Source organism: Nycticebus coucang, chromosome 12 (assembly GCF_027406575.1).
Source record: "Nycticebus coucang isolate mNycCou1 chromosome 12, mNycCou1.pri, whole genome shotgun sequence".
Lineage (NCBI taxonomy): Eukaryota > Metazoa > Chordata > Mammalia > Primates > Lorisidae > Nycticebus > Nycticebus coucang.
The window spans coordinates 97,214,148-97,231,418 of NC_069791.1; the positions used below are offsets into that span (position 1 = coordinate 97,214,148).

Consider the following 17,271-nt stretch of genomic DNA (forward strand, 5'->3'; position numbering starts at 1 on the left):
GAGTTTGAGGTTGCTATGAGCTATGATGATACCCTGGCACTCCACCAAGGGTGACAAAATGAGACTCTGTCTCAAAAAAAAAAAAAAAAGCTGTCTGGAACTTCTGAGCTCAGGGGATCCACCCTCCTCTGCCTCCCAGAGTGTAAGGATTACAGGCGTGAGCCCCTAGTCTAATCTCAGTATTTTAAAACCAGTGCTTATTCCTTCCCCCAGGCCCATCAGCAAGTCTGGTCATTCTTAAACAAATTCAGATGCCTCAGTCTCCACCTCCTTCCTCCCTCCTGGACCTTAGGAGCAGTCTCCTAGCTGCTCTTCTGGGTCCCATCAGTCCCCTTTGATCTGAATCTCCCACAGAAGCCTGGTTCACTTTTTTTTTGGTGGTTTACTCTTTTGCCTAAGGCCTCCCATAGATCCCCACTGCACTGTGAATAAATCCCAGACACCTGGCCTCTGTCTTTTCTTTCTTTTTTTTTTTTTTTTGTAGAGACAGTTTCACTTTATGGCCCTTGGTAGAGTGCCATGGCATCATACAGCTCACAGCAACCTCCAACTCCTGGGCTTAAGCGAGTCTCTTGCCTCAGTCTCCCGAGCAGCTGGGACTACAGGCGCCCGCCACAACGCCCAGCTATTTTTTGGTTGCAGTTCAGCCGGGGCCGGGTTTGAACCTGCCACCCTCGGTATATGGGGCTGGCGCCTTACTGACTGAGCCACAGGCGCCGCCCTGGCCTCTGCCTTTTCCTGCACCCCTCCAGGCATGCTCTTCCTTTCTCCCTGTGTCTCAGACCCGACAGCTTGCCTCTCTTTTCAGCCCACCATCTTTCCTGCCTCATGGACATTGCATGTGCTATGCTTTCTCTCCTTTCTGGAACACGTGTCCTTCTCACCCTTCAGGGCTTAGATTAAATGCCTTCTCCATGGAGACCTTCCCTGGCCACTGACCCTAACATGGCTTCTCCATCCTTGTGGACTTCACAGCACTTGTCACAACCTGTTCCTTTGTTTACTGATTGTCACATAGGTGTGCGAATTTGCCCAGGGCAGGGGTTGTATCTGTCTTGGTTCCCATGAACTTCATATGTCTGACACACTCATCAGTGACCCTCGTTCAGACTCCTTATCTCTCCTGGGTGTTGGTGCACTGTGTGACATCTTTGACCCTCTCTTAGCTAGTTACCCTGTGCATTAAACAGGCCTCATTTCTGCCTTTCCAGAAAGACAGGCTAGATCCTAGATACTTTGTAAGAATATTATGTGTAGTGACTTTAGTGTCATTTCTTCCACTTTCAGCAATGGGGCCTTCTGTGTTGGTCACTGCTGAATTTCCATCTGGTACAATAAATAGCATCCAGCCTCTCCGTATTTGTTAAAAGAATAAATCTGGGCCAGGCCCGGTGGCTCACACCTGTAATCCTAACACTCTGGGAGGCCAAGGTGGGTGGATTGTTTGAGCTCACTAATTCAAGACCAGCCTGAGCAAGAGTGAGACCCTGTCTCTAAAAAATAGCTGGGCGTTGTGGCAGACTGCCACATAGTCCCAGCTACTTGGGAGGCCGAGGCAAGTGAATCACTTGAGCCCAGGAGTTTGAGGTTGCTGTGAGCTGTGATGCCACAGCACTCTACCCAGGGTAACAAATTGAGACTGTCTCAAAAAAAAAATAATAATAATCAGATGAATTTAGAGATACAGGAAAATTTCAGAGACCTGGGCTGCCCAGGGAAGATTCACCCTCATAACCTAAAAACAACACAGACACATGTTTTTACAACTTTTTTAATATATATTTTTATAAACAGGTCACGTGATAAAATAGCACAAGAAACACTTACCAAATATAAGGTTATATCTTCGGCATATACAGGAGAATGAGGTCGTTATGTACAATAACAAAATGATTTTAGGGGTTGGTTGGTCTTGTTTTCCTCTCTCTTCCCCTTAATTTTTCCTGCTTCGTTTGAAATATCACAGCTTCAGATGCATTAATACTTTGGGCAAATGGACAGCTGCTCTCTCCCCACTAGGGGGCTGTGGGGAGGAGGGGCTGAAGAAACTGGCTCCTGACCATTTCAGCCCTGGAGCTTCTTAGGGCCTCTCCAGGGGCAGGAAAATCTTTGGGCTGTTGAAGTGTTTCTTTGCTTCAACAGCATCTCTCTCTCACTCTTGCTCACACACTCTCACTCTCTTCCTTTCTCACTCTCTGGCTCTCTGGAAACCGGTTACTCTCTTCCAACCAGATAGGGGGTATCCCAAGATTGGATGTGGATGCTGTATCTCCTGGGGCTCAAGGTTGGGATGGAAAGGGGTCCCCGCCCCCTCCTTAGCAATTGCCAAAATGTGGCACCATCCCCCAGGACTTCCGAATGTTTTGGGACCGGACAGAACACGGTCAGAGCCCATTTGGGCAGGCAGAGGTTTGGGAAGCTGGGGTGGGGTGATGAGGGCAGGCTAGCAAGGAGCCCACCCCCCTCGGGGTGGTCTAGGGTGTGCTGGCCGCTGGACAATTGGAGTAGCTGTTCGGTTCTCACCCTGACCCATGGCCAGGCCCATTTCTGCAGATTCCACCTGAGGAGACCTGCCTAGGGTAAAGCATGTGCTGAGGCCTGAGCCCAGGTAGTTGGGGGGTGAGGTGTGGGGTTTGGACTAGGCTTTCTCCAAGCCCTCCCTGACAGTCCTGAGGGTGGCTCCAGCTTGGGGTCTCTCAGGATGCCTGTGCCTGTACCTCCCCTGGGTTGAAATGGACTAGAGCCAGATGGGCTAATGTTGATTTTTCCAAGGTAATGGTCAGCCAGCCTGCCCCTCTCCCGACCCAACTGTGTCCCAGCCTGGCCAGGGTCCAACGACCTGTAGGCTGGGTGGGGAGGAGGGCAGCGACAGGGGACTGCCCCACACAGCGGAAGGGAAGAACGGTGGGGGAGGGTGCGGATTGGACCTGGGCTCCTAGGCGGGCCATGGCTTTGGCGGTGGCCTGTTTCCCCTCACACCCCTCAGAGGGCTCCAGGCGCGGTGCAGTGGAAGCGGGAAGCCCTTGTGTCTCTTTCGGGCCCTGTGTCCGGGGGGACCCAGCCCCCCTTGATCCCCCTGGACCCTGCCAGAGATAGGGGACAGTGGGGTGACAGAGAGGGCTGTGGCGGGGAAAGCGGAAAGGGCGGTTGTCGGGAGAGCTCGAGGCACCCCTAAGAACCGAGCCCCGCCCCCCGCGGGCGGGCGAGTGATGACAGCGGCTGTAGCTGGGCAGAGGGCGGCGTGCAGTGCGGGCACGAGGGGCATGCACTGGGTCCCCGAGTGTGCGTGCGTGCGTGGGCTGACCCCCGCCCCTCTGCCCGGGAAGGGCGGAGAGGAGCAGAGGGGCGCGGGGCGGGGCTTCCTTCAGCTCGCCCCGCCTCCCAAGCTGGGTTTGGGACGAGGGGGCAGAGCCGGGGTGAAGAGGGGGCTACGCGGCGCCTCACGTCCCGCCCAAAGCATGGCCGGGTTCCCGGTTCCGGGGCGGGGAGCTCCGCGCTACTCGATGACGAGGCAGCGGGGCAGATGCTGCGAGAAGTACTTGAAGAGCTCGGGGGTGGCTCCAGGGCAGTTGGTCAGCTCCAGCTCCTCCAGCTCCTGCAGCTGCACCAGCCCTGACAGCCCCGTGGTGGTCAGCAGCGGGCAGCCTGTGCGGGCGGGAGGCCAGGAGGCACTCAGGGGCGCCGCCAGATAGCTGGTGGCGGGGAGGGTTGGGGAGGTGCTGGGCTGGGGGCCGTGGGCTAGAGCTTGCCCAGCGTCTGCCTCCTCTGCTTGGACTGCAACACAGTGAGTCAGCGCCCAGAGTGGACCTGCGCAAGTACCCGACAGGGCTGGGAGAGTCACATTAGGTGGGAGTTGGTGATCATTGTCCAGGTGGAAGTCAGGGGTCTCACCTGCCAGGGACAAGAGACGCAAACTCCTCATGGCCAGAAGGTGCTTCAGCCCGAAGTCCTGCACCTGGGCGGGAGGAGGAGGCGAGTTAACTATTTCCTTAGTTAACTTCCCCTAGGGGAAGCAAGTCTGGGGTCAGGGCATGGCCCTGAGCTGCCGGATTGGGAAGCAGAATTCAAAACTGGGGGTGGGGGTGTCTTAGACCCTGGGAACCCTGTCAATTCCGCTTAGGTCAAATGCTGGATGTGAAGAGGGGATCTGACGGGGCTGGGAGCAGGTCAGCAGATTTTAAGGACGACCCCACCTCCCTACCTATTCCCCAATTCCCAGAGGCATGGAGGGCCAGTACCTGGCAGCACCATCGCAGGTAGAGGCTGCGGAGGGACGACATGGTGGACAAATAGCTGAGGCCAGTGTCCGTGATGCGTACACACCTGTGGTTGCACCAGAGGGGGACCAACCACCTTCAAGTCATCTCCCTCCACCCCTCAGGTCTGGCCTCTTACCTCCCTTTCCCGGCAGTGCTCCTGGCTTAACCCCGCCTCCTGCCCTACCCATAATCCATAATAGTTCCTGGTCCTTGTATCCAAAGGACCGGTTCAGCCAACCCGTGCTGTATTTCTGCCCACTCTTTGCCTTGCTTACAAGGGCTCAGTCCCCTTATGGTAGAGCTGCCCACAGTAACCCCACCACCACCACCACGGTATGATGACCTGGGCCACCGCGGCCCAGCCGCACCTGTCCAGCACGAGCTCCTCTAGGCGGTGTAGGTCGCAGGCCACGTACTCTAGCGCCATGTCCGTGATGCGAGGGCACCACGAGAGGTCGAGGCTGCGCAGCTTGCGCAGGTTCTCGGCCACGAGCTCAACGCCGTCGTCTGTGACCTTGGAGCAGCCGGAGAGGCTTAACGAGGTGAGGTTGGGCAGGCTGTGCACCACATTAACCACACCATGGTTGGTGATCTCCCAGCAGGAGAGCAGACGCAGCGTGTGGGTGCTGTGGCCCTGGCGCGCTGTGAAGTAGGCCAGTGCTGTGTCCGTGACGTGGTAGGCCTGCAGGCTCAGCTCAGCCAGGTTGGGCAGCAGCTGTGAGATGGCCGCGATGGCATCGTCCGCCACATTGATGCAGTCACTCACGCTCAGTGAAGTGATGCGGGCGCTGAGGCTGGACCACAGCCCTGCCTCAGTGAAGTCGTTGCAACCGGACAGCTCCAGACGCACCACACCCTGCATCTGCTCCAGCATAACCTGCCATGTACATACCCAGGGTCAGGGGATGCCTAGCCTCAGTCCTCTGCCCGACTATGACTCTCTTGGCAGGGTGTGGGGTAGAAGAAACTGGTGGGAGGGAGGATGTAGTGGTCTTTCCTACTTGTGCAAACATACATCAAGCCCAGCTTAGAGGGACAGGGCTAATCCTAACCCTTTAATGTGTTTCTTACATGTCCATATTTCAAAAGAAACGGCATGGCACAGAGGATAGGGAGCCCAGGCCTGGCCAGAGCAGGTGCTCAGAGCAGTTAGTCTGAATGTTACAACTGAAGTCCAGATCCTGGAGGTGGGGCTTGCTGTCCTGCTACTCCTTTGATCTTTGCTCCTGGGGTACTCTTCCACAGCTGCCCCTTACCTACCCCCAACATCCTCCCACCCAAACCAGCGTCTTGGGCAGGAGGGGCCCCAAGTTTAATTGACTGCTCTGCTTTCTCCGTTTTGAAATCCATAATCGTTTTTGAACATTTTTACTTTGCACTGTCTTCCAACAGTCACACTCAGCCACTGTGCTCCTTGTGCCTGAACTTCCTCTAGGGGCCATGCTCTCCCACACCCACACATTGCTGCTTCTTGGCCCTGTCCCCCACCTCCACCCTGTCCACACCCGGCCAGCTGAGGGGCACACCTCTAGGCCAGCATCAGTGATGGTGGAGCGCTTGAGGCTCATGGCCTTAACACCCTTCTTGGAGAGCGCATAGTTGTCGATGAACTCACAGATGTCCAGGTCAGAGACACCGACCAGGCAGAAGCCCTCAAAGCCTCTTGCAGCAAAGCCCTGCAGGTTCACGAACTCCTTCTCACCACCTGGCAGCACGTTGTAGAGCTCCTTGGCATGCAGCACTGGTGTGAGGCCTGCCCAGAACTTGGGTTGGTAAAGCACACGCCGCCAGGCCTTACACACCTGAGCTAGCACGCACTTCTCACATGCTGAGAAGTACCAGAAGAGGCCACTGAGAATCTTCTCATCTGTGGCCAGTGGTGGCCGCTCTTCTGGGGGCCCAGGGGCCAAAGCTGAGGCCGGACCACCTGCTGGGGGACACGGACCCCCAGACAGGACAGCCCGGGCAAGTGGGGTGGCCAGGTTGGGTGGTGGGAGGCTAGGTGGAGGTGGTGGCAGGCAGGGGCGGTTCTTGGCAGCTGGCGTGCCCTTGGTGATGCTGGCTGCACCCAGGCCATTGGGCTGGCCCGGCAGCTTCACCAGACCATTTCGAGGCAAGCATGGAGGCTTGGGGTCGCCGTTGATGCCCGGGCTTGACATCTTCCTCGCACACTCTGCAGACAGGGGCCAGGAGCATGGAGTGAGTCTGCTGCCCTCTCAGGAGGGCCAGGTGCAGTGAGGTTCCCTGCCTTCCCTGGGCACCCCTCCCATGGCTCTCCCAGAGCCAGTTGATGGGGAGGATCTGAGACTATGCCTCTCCTTCCCTGACTCTGTGCAGCATGGGGAACAGCTTGATCATGGCCACGGCACTTACTGAATACCTACTGTACACACTGAGCTCATCCTGCCCTGCTCATGGATGCTTTCCAAAACTTAGCAAGTATGATTTCCATTTTACACATGAGATAGCAGAAGTGGATGGCTCCCTTTGCCTCTTGCCCGCTGTCAGTACCTTCTGGGGCAGAGGTAGAGGACTAAAGAAAGAGGGTTGGGGGAGGCGCCTGTGGCTCAAGGAGTAGGGCGCTGGTCCCATATGCCGGAGGTGGCGGGTTAAAACCTAGCCGCGGCCAAAAAAAAAAAAAAAAAGAAAGAGGGTTGGGGCAGTCTCTGGGCCCTCCCCTACAGGGTGCCAACATAGTTCTCTGGAGTGCCTCTAGTGCCCTGAGACTCAAACACCAGCTTCCAAGAATCTCAACACCCACAGGAGGTTCTGTGGCTCAGCAGTTCCCCAAAAAAAGCACAGGTTTCTTCCCAGGGCACCAACATATTGTCTCTTTAATCCTCTGTCCAACCAGTAAGGACAATGCTGTAATGACAACCCATCATACAGAAGGAGAAGCTGAGGCTAGTGAACTGCTTGCCTGAGGTCATGGCAAGTTTAGTGGATTGGAGCTGGCTGAGGAATCAAGTGGATCATCCTCCCCTGGGGTGGGGCTGAGACCACCCTGGGGGGTGCCCATTGTCCCTCGTCCCACAGTCCCCCTTCCCATGTCTCCCAGTCTGTGAGTAGTGGCAGAGAGCACTGGGCACAGACAGCCATGAAGAGAAGGGATGGGTGCCCACAGTGCCACTATCCCAGCTTTTGTGCCCACTGCCATCCCCACTTCCACTACCTGGGAGTCTCACCCTTATGAGCTCTGGAATCATGAACCCTGAACTTGACCCAGGACCTGCCATGGCTGTGCGGTCTTGGCAAACCACTTCCCTTCTCCAAGCCTCAGTATCCTCACCTGGAAGCCTGAGGAGGTGAAAGTGTCTGCTTCTTCAGCTGCACACTGTATGTGACTCACTGACAGGTATTGGAAGGAGACAGGGAGGGTACTTCTGAGCCCATGGCCAGACCTGGGAGCCATTATCCTTGGTCTGTCCCATTATACTGGGACTGAGTCTGGAACCTACATACAGATCCTACCTTCCTACCCCAGTCTCTTGGGGTGGGCTGTGGAATTTAGACACCCAGGAAGAGAATGGCCCATGTGTCCCTCTTTGCTGAGTCCCACTTATGGAGCTACAGGGCTGAGAAAGCTAGCAACTCACTTCCATAATCTGCACAGACTTGAGGGGAAGAGGATGGGAGCCCCTGGGAGAGAGAAAGGAAAACAGGAAGGAATTCCTGGCTCTCCCCAGAACCACACTCCCACTGTCTTCTGAGGTCCAGACAGGACCAGCATTGGTTTGCCAGCATTCCACATCTGGGGAGGAGCTGCAGCCCAGGGCTGGGACACCTCTGTTGCCTGAGCAGTTCCCAGGGCAGGGAAGAGGGATCGTAGTGGAATAGCAATGCCCCTGAAGGCATTGCTCCTGGAGTCAGGAAGGCCAGGCCGTTTCTTGTTCCCAGAGCGATTTCACCACCCAGGACACGGGCCCATCGGCCTACGCCGTTCTTCTAGGCCTGTTCGGGCGGCACCAGCACCATGGACAGCAGCCGCGCGCGCTCGTGGGTGGGCCGGCTCAACCGCAGACTGCTACTGGTCAGGGTGAATGTGGGGATGCCCTGCAAACTCAGCTCAGTAGGGAGGGCCCCGGAGGCGGGAGGCGGGGAGTAGAGAAGCCACCGCCTCCTCTCCCCACCGCTAGGATCCGAAGGAGGCGGCGGAGGCGGCACCCGGGGAGAAATAATCCAAGAGTGGCGCTGATTTAGGTTGAAAACGCTCCCAGCCAAGGGTGTGCACGTGGAGCGCCCGCGTTGGGGGATGCACGTGGATGCCCCGGCCCTCTACCGGGCCTTCTTCCTGCCTCCCACGGTGTCACCTCTGCCAGCGCCCACAGACCCATCCCTGTCCTCCTGGCCTCAGGGTTGGGCTTTGAAAAACAAGTCAGCCTTTGAAAGCCAGCTAGAGGAGGGGTTCAGCAGGAGAGGGGAACAGGCTGGGAGGGCTCCGGGCAGCCTACTGCCCCTCAACTGACACCCCCATTTGTGGCCAGAAGACACTGCTCACTTGCTGGTCAGCCCTCCCCCCCCCACGCCCTTGGGCAGTGCCTACACAGAGGCAGTCCTGCTGGTTCCCTGTCCTACGTCCACTGTCCTGCTGGGCTCCAGCTGCTCCTCACATTCCCGGCCTGACTAACCCAGCCTGATATTTCCCAAGCCCAGGTCAGAAATGGAAAGAGCCATACCTTGGCCCAGGCATTGCTTAGGGAGAAAGCTGAGCTCACAGGGGCAAGAGGTCCCTGAGGGGCTCAGACAGGCCCCTCCGCCTGGCATTGGGCACACCTGCCCAGCCAGGCTCCAAGGTGCTGGTTCTGCTGGCAAACAGAGTCCATCCCTTCCTTGGTATCTGTGACTGTCCTCATTCCACCCAGTGGGGCTCAGAAGGACCTGCTTGAAGTTTCCTACCAGGAGTGGGCAGGGACAATTGTCAGGCTGCTTGGCCCTACCTCTCCCTTTAGGGACAAGCACCTCAGGAACTAACACTGGAGAAAGAGGCTTTAAAAAGGATGGCCAAGAGTGCACTGTTCTCAGCCTTAGCTCCTTGTGTGTTGTATCTTGGTTTAGAGAAAAATTGGGAGAGAGACCCCTCCTGGGATAGGCTGTAAGGAAGTTTGAGGTTCCTCAGTTCACTCCAAGGGAAGGAGGGACACAGTGGCCCTTGCCTCAAATCATCTCATCAGCCCAAGCCAGAGCTAGGAGAGGAGACTTGTGGCCTCTATGTTCTCCCCAGGCCCACTGGGAAGCATGGTGGCCAGACTAAACCTAAGGGACACAGGAGGACCCCAGCACTTGGCAGCTTCCAAATTGAAGTTTACAGATGACCTTCTAGGGCCCCATGAAGAGGTGCCTTTTCTGTAAGTCAAGTTGCTGGATCCTGAAAGCCCCATCTCTAGCTTTGCTGCTACCCCCACCACAGCCCTGACCCCACACTCTAGGAGACTACTGTCCCTCGTCTCTCTCCAACCCCTACCTGCTTGCTTACAAGCCCCTCTCCCTAAGCCTGTCAGCTCTTGCTCCTCTACTCTTCAGCCCTTGGCATCAGCACTGCCCCTGTCTCCCCAACTGGGGCCCCCAGCATCTAAGAAAGAATCTCCAGAGTCTCAGTCATCATGTGGGTTGTCACAACCATCTACCTGTCTGCCTCTCCTGGCCTGGGGACTCCTTGAGGACAGATGGCACCATGGCAACCTAGCCTCTGAGTGCTCACTGAATGAATGAATGAATGAGCAAGCAAGGAATGAAGCCCAGTTAGCTAGGTCATGCCGAAAGGGATGCAGCTGCCAGAGGTGCAGGAGGCTTGGTGAAAGACAGGTCAGATTTCAGAGAAGGCGGTTCAGTGGGGAAGGCACAACCCAAACAGTTAAATGCCAGTGACCAGGCTGTTGGGTTGTTACCAGAGTCAACTAAGAGGGCTCTAAGACCCTAGAGTGGTGGGCCTTGGAATACAGACTCTCTGGAAGAGGATGGCTCACATTTGTTTTTATATGAGGGACTCCTCAGGAGCTTGCCAGGTTCAGGAACCACCAGGAGAAAAGGAAGTGGTACTCCTGTCCTACTCTACTGAGCACCTCAGTCCCCCCATCACAGGCCAGAGCCCTTGAGGCACTGCCTGACCAGGAGTGGGGAAGCAAGACTAAGGTAAGTGTTTCTCTAGGAGGTGTACAAAGTTAGGATTGACTGGGAACCTCTCTGGTTCCCAATGCCCAGGCCAGGCAGAGTGACCCAGGGGGCAACCTTCCCTGGCCAGGTACACCTCTTATGGCTCCTTGCTCTGCCCTGTTCTTTTTCACTCGGTCCCTGATGTCCTCCTGGCTGGGGCCTGGGCTGGTGGTCTGAGTACTGTCCTCACCCAGCAAGGTCTCTGTCATGGCCCTGCTCTCCTTCCATAGGCTGCAAACTGTGTGCCCACTACCAGGACACCCTTCTTTTGGAAGGGTGCCCAGAAATTCCCTTACCCCTCATTGTCCTCTGTTCAAAGGTCTCTTCCCACATCTGTGATGTCCCCATGTCTGTGAGCATTGAGTCTACCCTGGATACTGGAGGGCTTAGTCCCAACAGAACCTGCAGTGACCAGTTCCTCCTGTCTGCTGAGGGCTCTGGAGCTGGGCAGGGCATAGGTAGCCAGAAACGCTCATATCAGGCCCTGTTTGCAGTCCTGGCCCAAGGACTGGGGTGACAGACGGGGCAGCTGAGGATTGGGGACACCGAGTGACTGGCACACTCCATGGCAGCCCCGTGACTCAGGCACTCAGCACGTGGCATAGCAGCACTCTTCTCCCGCCTCCAGCTTGAGATGCTTCTGGGGGTGTACCAGGGGCTCTGGGGAGGGGAGACCCTTGGCCAGGGACACATGGCCTGGAGAGATGTTCTAGCAGACTAAGGCCCTGTGTCCACATTCAGGGCAGCTCAGCCATGCAGCCATGGGTGCCTTGCGGAGTGGACCACAACTCAGAACATGAGTCCTCCCAAGGGCTAGGGCTGGGCCCACAGTACCTGCTGCTTTGGGTAGCTGCCTCAAATCCTCCCCCTCTTTCCTGCCAAGTGAAGGAAGGAATGGAGCCTGCACTCCCCTGCCTCCCCCACAGCTGGTCTGGCTATTGGCCTTTCCCCAAACCAGTGGTGGGGAAGACTCGGTGCCACCTGCTCACCCAGAGCTTCCTTTGCTGCTACCCCCACTCACCCCATCCCAGCTCTTGGAGACAGCAATGAGAAACAACATGCCAGGAGACGGGGTCCACAGGGGCAATGCCGGCAAAAGCGCTCCATCCCCCACCTCTGGGTAGGGTGTCCCTGCCGCTCGGCAACACAGGGCTTCCTGAGCCCATCTCTAGCTGGTTCAAAGGCCCCAGGTCCCTCCCACCCCTGAGAGACAGGACTCACTTATGTGTCCCAGAAATGGTGGAGCTGGGAGGGAGAGGATTTTGTCCCATGAAGGCCCCCAGCACTGGATGTGGTGAGCTCACAGGCCTGGCTGGGGTAGGGGAGCCAGGAGGCAACAGGCACTGGGGCGGTGTCCCAGGGTCCTCTGCACTGCCTATGTTTACAGCTAGGCCTTGAGCTTCCCTCCCCTCTAGATGGCCCCAGTCTAGCCATGTGCACCTCTGGCCAGGTGAGCCAGGTTCCATGAGGCCTCTGCCCGAGCCCTCAGTCTCATGGTCCAGTGCAGGCTTTCTGCTCTGAGGTTGCTGTCCAGCACTCTGTTGGAGAACTGGGCTGGGAAAGATGGCCCTGTGTCCAACTGGGCACCATGAAGGCCTGAGCCAACCTTGGTCAGTGGGCCCTGGATTGTGGCAGGTGTGGGGGAGGGACCAGCGGAGGGGGGAGGTGAAGCGGCAACTGCCATCTGCTCTTCCTGGGGAGGTGAGGCTGCCCATGTAGAGGTTGGGAGAGGGCAGCAGAAGTGACTGCCTGGCCATGGGCTCCTGAGGCTGCAACAGCAGGGCCATCTTTCCTTTTGGGGTGATGGGCAGAGAACTCTCCTCACCCACCCAAACTCCCGGGAGACACAAGACTCCTTCCCAGCAAGTCTCCAGATGTCCAGTTTGCCTTCTGAGGCCTCCAGCCTTTTCGAAGGCCTGGTTCCTTCTCCAGAGCCAGGAAGGTACCAGCCCATCCCCTCCCATCTTCCTCTGGGGGGTGGCAGCTCTATTCAGGCCCCATATCCAGAAAGTGTCCAGGTGAGGGTGAGCCCCTAAGCCACATATCCACACGGTTTCTCCTGGAGTTTAATTGCTTCTAACCCTGTCACATAGGTCCAGGGACACTTGGAGCTGGGGCAGGAGAGCCCTGAGCCCAGCAGTGAGTCCAGGCCCTCACCCAGCCAGGGGGATGGGGGCTGAAGACCTGCAATTCCACTGCATTCCACTTCCTTTCAGTGGTTCAGGTGCCAATGACCCATAACCTGGTGGGGCTGTCGTCGGTGGGGAGCCACTGGGGCAAGAGGTTGTAGGAAGGCCTGGCAGGCCTGGAGGACCAGTGGCAGCAGGGTGAGGTGGGGAAGGGGCTGCCATTACGTAAGCCTTTCGCGGGCGGCGGCGACGCAGCGCGGAACCCAAACCCCCACCCCGCCCCCTCCTCATTGTGTGGCGTGGACTCCCCTCTACCCCCCAGACCCGCAGCCTAGTCCCGCGCACACACCTTACCTGGGCCCGGGCTTCTGGTTCATGCCACGCGGTCCTCTGGGCAACCTCCTGACATGGGTAGCCCGGCACGGGCGTCGCCGAGTGTGGAGGCCGTCAAGGTGCTGGACTGGCCGGCAGGGCCCGGCCGCACCCCGCACCTCGCGCCCCGGCCTGGCCGGGCCCTTTCGGCCGCGCCTGGAGAGGAGCTCCCTGGTGGAAGAAGATTAGCCACGCCGAGCCTCCCACCAGGGAGGCTGAGGCTGCACCCAGATAAATAAGGCCGCTTTGCAGGGAGCCGGGCGGGTGTCTCCTCACTCCCCTACCCTCCACCCCGCGCTCCTCCGCGGCCGCTGCCGGCGCCGCGCGCGGCCCCTGCCCGGCCCTAAGCGCCGCGCCCTCGCGCGCTCCCGGTGTCGGGAACCAATCCGGGATCGTGAGACCGGGCGGGGGTACCGAAGATACCGCGCCCCGCCCCCGGCGCGCAGCGCGCTCCAGGCGCGGTACCAACGGGCACGCGCCAGGCCCGGCACGCGCCCCCGCCCTCCTCCGCCGCGGGCACCCGCACAATAACAAACCCTGGCGCGCTGCGAGTGGGGGAGGGCAGGGTGCGCGGCTGGAGAGTCGGCTGTAACGGACCTGCCAGTGCCAAGTGGTGGCGACCCGAAGGCTGAGAGCAGAGGAGGAGTCAGGCCCCCAGGCTCCTGCCGCTAGCTCAGGAGCGCAGGCTCCTTGGAGATGAGGGCCAGCACGGCTCGTCTTGGCCCTGGGCGCCACCTGCCGGGGCGAGGAAGGGCAGGCCCGGCCCAGAGGAGGAGGGCAGGTCAGACCCCTCCACCCTCTGTACCCTCCCGCCACGCCGTGGCCAGGCCCCTGCACAGTTTTCACATCCCCTGCGCACTGTCTGCCAGGCCCGGGAACCCCTCAGCGGAGACATTTGCACACCCGCAGAGCTGAGAAAACAAGGGATTAAATAGATCGTTTCAGAGAGTGGCAATGAAAGTACGAAAAGGCTCCTGATGGTGGCCTTTCCAGGGTGGTGTTGGAGGCTCCTGAGGGTGTTTGTTACACTTGGGGAGAGACCACAACGGTGAGAGGGAGGAATGGCTCGGGAAGGAATGTGCAAAGGCCTCAAGGTCTTAAGGAACCTGGCATGTTCCCTCTGGAATAAACTGGAGGCCAGGGGGTGGCAACCTTCAGCAGCCCAAGGCAGGCTGGGTCCCTGTGGAGAACACTGTCAGGGTTCCTGGAGACCCAGGCTCAGGGCAGGAGGATGGAGGCTAGCAGCACCCCATCCTGGGGTCACCTGGGAGCAAGGACAGCAGAGGGACCAGGTATGGGGAGAGCAGACTGGGGTCTTTGCATCAGGGAAGAGTCACAGGGCTGAGAGTGAGGTTCCCTGAGAATCTTAACAGAAATGAGACCAGCTGGTGTTTGCAGTGTCTTGATGGGAAGCAAGGCCCCATGGGGCTGTTGTCCAGGGTCAGCATGGAGGGGAAGCCAGGCTAGCTGGACCCCTGCTGCCTGGAGGGGGAATGCTGTTCTTGCTGTGGGGGGTGAGGCACTGGGTTCAACCTGCAGCAGCTGGGGGCAGTGATCAAAGACTCACAGTCTTACTCTGTGCCCTGATACTGATCAAAGAAGATAGCTTGGAGCCGGCAGACAGAAGGACCCCTGAGAAGATAGTTGGGATGACAGGAGGGTAGCCATCCAACCTGCCCAGTCATCTCTGGTGCTTGGGTCTGGCAGGCTAGCCTTTCCGCAGCAGCCACCACCTCCTGTGTGTAGGTGTGCATTATGACTGGTAGGAGGGTTTCACCTTACACTTTGGGGGCTCTTGGCCCTCAGCAGGTGCCAGGGCCTCAGGCAGAGAACAAGTTGTGCTGTGTTGAGTTCAGGTGCCCCAGCTGAGGTGCCTCACCATGTGTGGGTGAGGGACACCAGGACACTCAATGGCATTTGGGTCATGCTACCCTACCAGGGGCCCTGATAAGCCAGCCCTGTCCTTGAAGAAGAGCAAGTAGTGCCCAGCCAGAGAAACAGAGAAATGCTGCCGTAGAGGCCTCCTTTACCTCTTCCATGCTTGTGGATTCACCTACTTCTCTCCACCTGTGTCTCCTCTCTCTCTGCCAGACACTTGTCTGTGTCTCTCTCCTCCATGGCTATTGGCTGCTACCTCCACACCGGTCTCTCCACCCCTCTTCCAACACCTGCTCTCCCCAGAGTGCAGGGGGTTTATTTTACAATTCTGCCATGGTCCTGTCTTTCCCAGGATTCTGTCTACCCCTTGCTGCAGTCTGCACAGCAGTGTACTGCTGCCCACAGCTTCACCCCACACCTGGCCCCTTGCTCTTGGAGCTTTAGCTACATCAACTTTCCTCAGAGCCAGGCAAGTGCTTCCACCCTCACCTGTAGCACTTTCACCTGGAGCACTCCTATCCCCTGGTTCCTTGCCTGGGGCACCCCTTTGCCACCTGCACCTGGATGCCTCTACTTGCCCCTCAGATCTTGGCTCATATATTCTCCCCTACGGCCCCTTCCTTCCAGGTGGACAGAGCCACAAATCAGTGTCCTTACCTTCCTTTTTCAGCCTGTTTGAATTAGCTGCTGGTTGACTGCACCCACTGAAGGCCAGGGTAGGTTCTCCACTATGCTGTCTCTGCCACCTAACCTAGGATTCAGCACATATAGGCATTCAACAAATGTGCTGGATGAGGGCAGAAGCAAGTGTGCAAGCAGAGAGGTCACCAACTGCAGCATTTTTAAAATAAATTTTTTGAGGCTTGGTGCCCGTAGCTCAGTAGTTATGGTGCCAGCCACATACACTGGTGCTGGTGGGTCCAAATATGGCCCGGGCCTGCTAAACAACAATGACAACTACAACAACAACAAAAAAATATAGGCGGGTGTTGTGGTGGGTGCCTGTAATCCCAGCTACTTGGGAGGCTGAGGCAAAAGAATCACTTAAGGCTTGGCGCCTGTGGCTCAAGCGGTTAAGGCGCCAGCCACATACACCTGAGCTGGCGGGTTCAAATCCAGCCCCGGCCCGCCAAACAACAATGACGGCTGCAACCAAAAAATAGCCGAGTGTTGTGGCAGGTGCCTGTAGTCCCAGCTACTTGGGAGGCAGAGGCAGGAGAATCGCTTGAGCCTAGGAGTTGGAGGTTGCTGTGAGCTGTGATGCCATGGCACTCTACCAGGCTCTGTCATGGGGGAGTGAACACTGAGCTTGGAGCACCCTCACCTGGAGTATCTCTCACCTGGAGCACCTTTACCTGAAGCATCCCTCATCTGCAGAACGTTCATCTGGAGCACCCTCACCTGGAGCAGCCCTTGCCTTGATGCCTGAGCATGGAGGAGTCTCCTGTCTAGGGTGTTTGAGGGTTCCATCTCTGGAGTCATGGGCGAGTGAGGACCAGAGTCTGCTGGTACATCTCACCCTGACACCTTTGGAGCTATGAAGGGCAGCTAGGGTCACATTTGGTGGAAGTCATACCCCACATGACTCTGGGACTCATCATAGGAGGTCCTCAGGCATTTCTTTGGGGACTCTGTGTGGGCATATGGGCCCTAGGTAGGCATTTCCCCCCACTGAGGCCATCCTGGGAAATGGGTCTAGTGCCTAAAGGGGGACACCCTGAAGGTATCAGCACAGCACCATTGCTGAGAGCCCCGTACTGGGGAGCAAATTGATTCTTCTTGGGGCCAGATGGACCATATGCCCCCACTGCCCCACTCCAGCCCAGAAGCAGAGGCTGGAGAGTGCCTGGGGACTGCCACTATGAGGCTGTGGGTGTGTTGGCTGTCCTGGCCATTCAGAGGCCAGAGTGAGGTGCCCACAGCTGTGAGAAGCTTGAAGCTTCAGGGACCATGAGGGCCATGGGTGGGGAACTCTTTTTAATGCCTTCTGGCCTGTGCTCCCTGCTGGCCCACCCCCTGTCAAGGCTGAGGATGACTCAGGGCCCAGCTGTCACCACAGGAGCACGCGTCGCCTAGCGATGGCAGTCTCCCAGTAACGCTGTCTCCTAGCAATGGGGTATTTTCCAGGGCCTGGCTGGAGCCTGGCAGTTATTTTTAGCTCAGCAGTAAATCAATCGGCAGCTGCATTTTCAGCTCCTTAAGGAGATGCAAGGTATGGGGGGATGGATTCCTCAGTAAAGGGAGAAAAATATCCCCAAGATAGCAATCTTGCTGCCTCCCCTGAGGTCAGCCCTGTAGGTGGGCAAGGCAGATCTGGAGGTGTGGTGGGGAGGACAGCAGGTGGCAGGTGGAGGTGAACCAGAGGTTATGCAGGCTGCCTGGGAGGTAAGAACATGTCCCTGATGGGGTCCAGGAGTACCACAAGACTTTGTAGGTCAAGCTGGGTGAGAGGTCAAAGCCAGTGTTCATGGTGAGTGTCATCA

The 17,271-nt window shown here is 57.7% G+C and overlaps 1 protein-coding gene across 2 annotated transcripts; it reads right to left on the reverse strand.

Annotated features, from left to right (window-relative positions):
- Positions 1 to 1,757: 1,757 nt before the first annotated feature.
- Positions 1,758 to 13,238, reverse strand: FBXL16 (F-box and leucine rich repeat protein 16). 2 transcript variants are annotated; one of them, XM_053554620.1, is made up of 6 exons: positions 12,888 to 13,238; positions 5,786 to 6,432; positions 4,628 to 5,136; positions 4,239 to 4,323; positions 3,892 to 3,955; positions 1,758 to 3,645 (listed from the first exon to the last, which is right to left on the reverse strand). In XM_053554620.1, the coding sequence occupies exons 2-6, from the start codon at positions 6,416 to 6,418 to the stop codon at positions 3,497 to 3,499; spliced, it is 1,440 nt and encodes a 479-aa protein (XP_053410595.1). In that variant the 5' UTR covers positions 6,419 to 6,432; positions 12,888 to 13,238; the 3' UTR covers positions 1,758 to 3,496. The 2 variants fall into 2 exon arrangements, with proteins under 2 accessions (XP_053410595.1, XP_053410593.1); XM_053554618.1 differs by having other exon boundaries at positions 12,893 to 13,235.
- Between the last annotated feature and the right edge of the window lie 4,033 nt (positions 13,239 to 17,271).

Bases quoted from the DNA above. Each gene is read 5' to 3' on its own strand.
- FBXL16 (XM_053554620.1), bottom strand. From the start codon at position 6,418: ATGTCAAGCCCGGGCATCAACGGCGACCCCAAGCCTCCATGCTTGCCT. The intron at 3,956-4,238 runs GTACTGGCCCTC...CCTCCCGCCCAG, and splicing joins ACCTGCGATGGTGCTGCCAG to GTGCAGGACTTCGGGCTGAA. The intron at 3,646-3,891 runs GTGAGACCCCTG...CCGCCCGCACAG, and splicing joins GCGTCTCTTGTCCCTGGCAG to GCTGCCCGCTGCTGACCACC.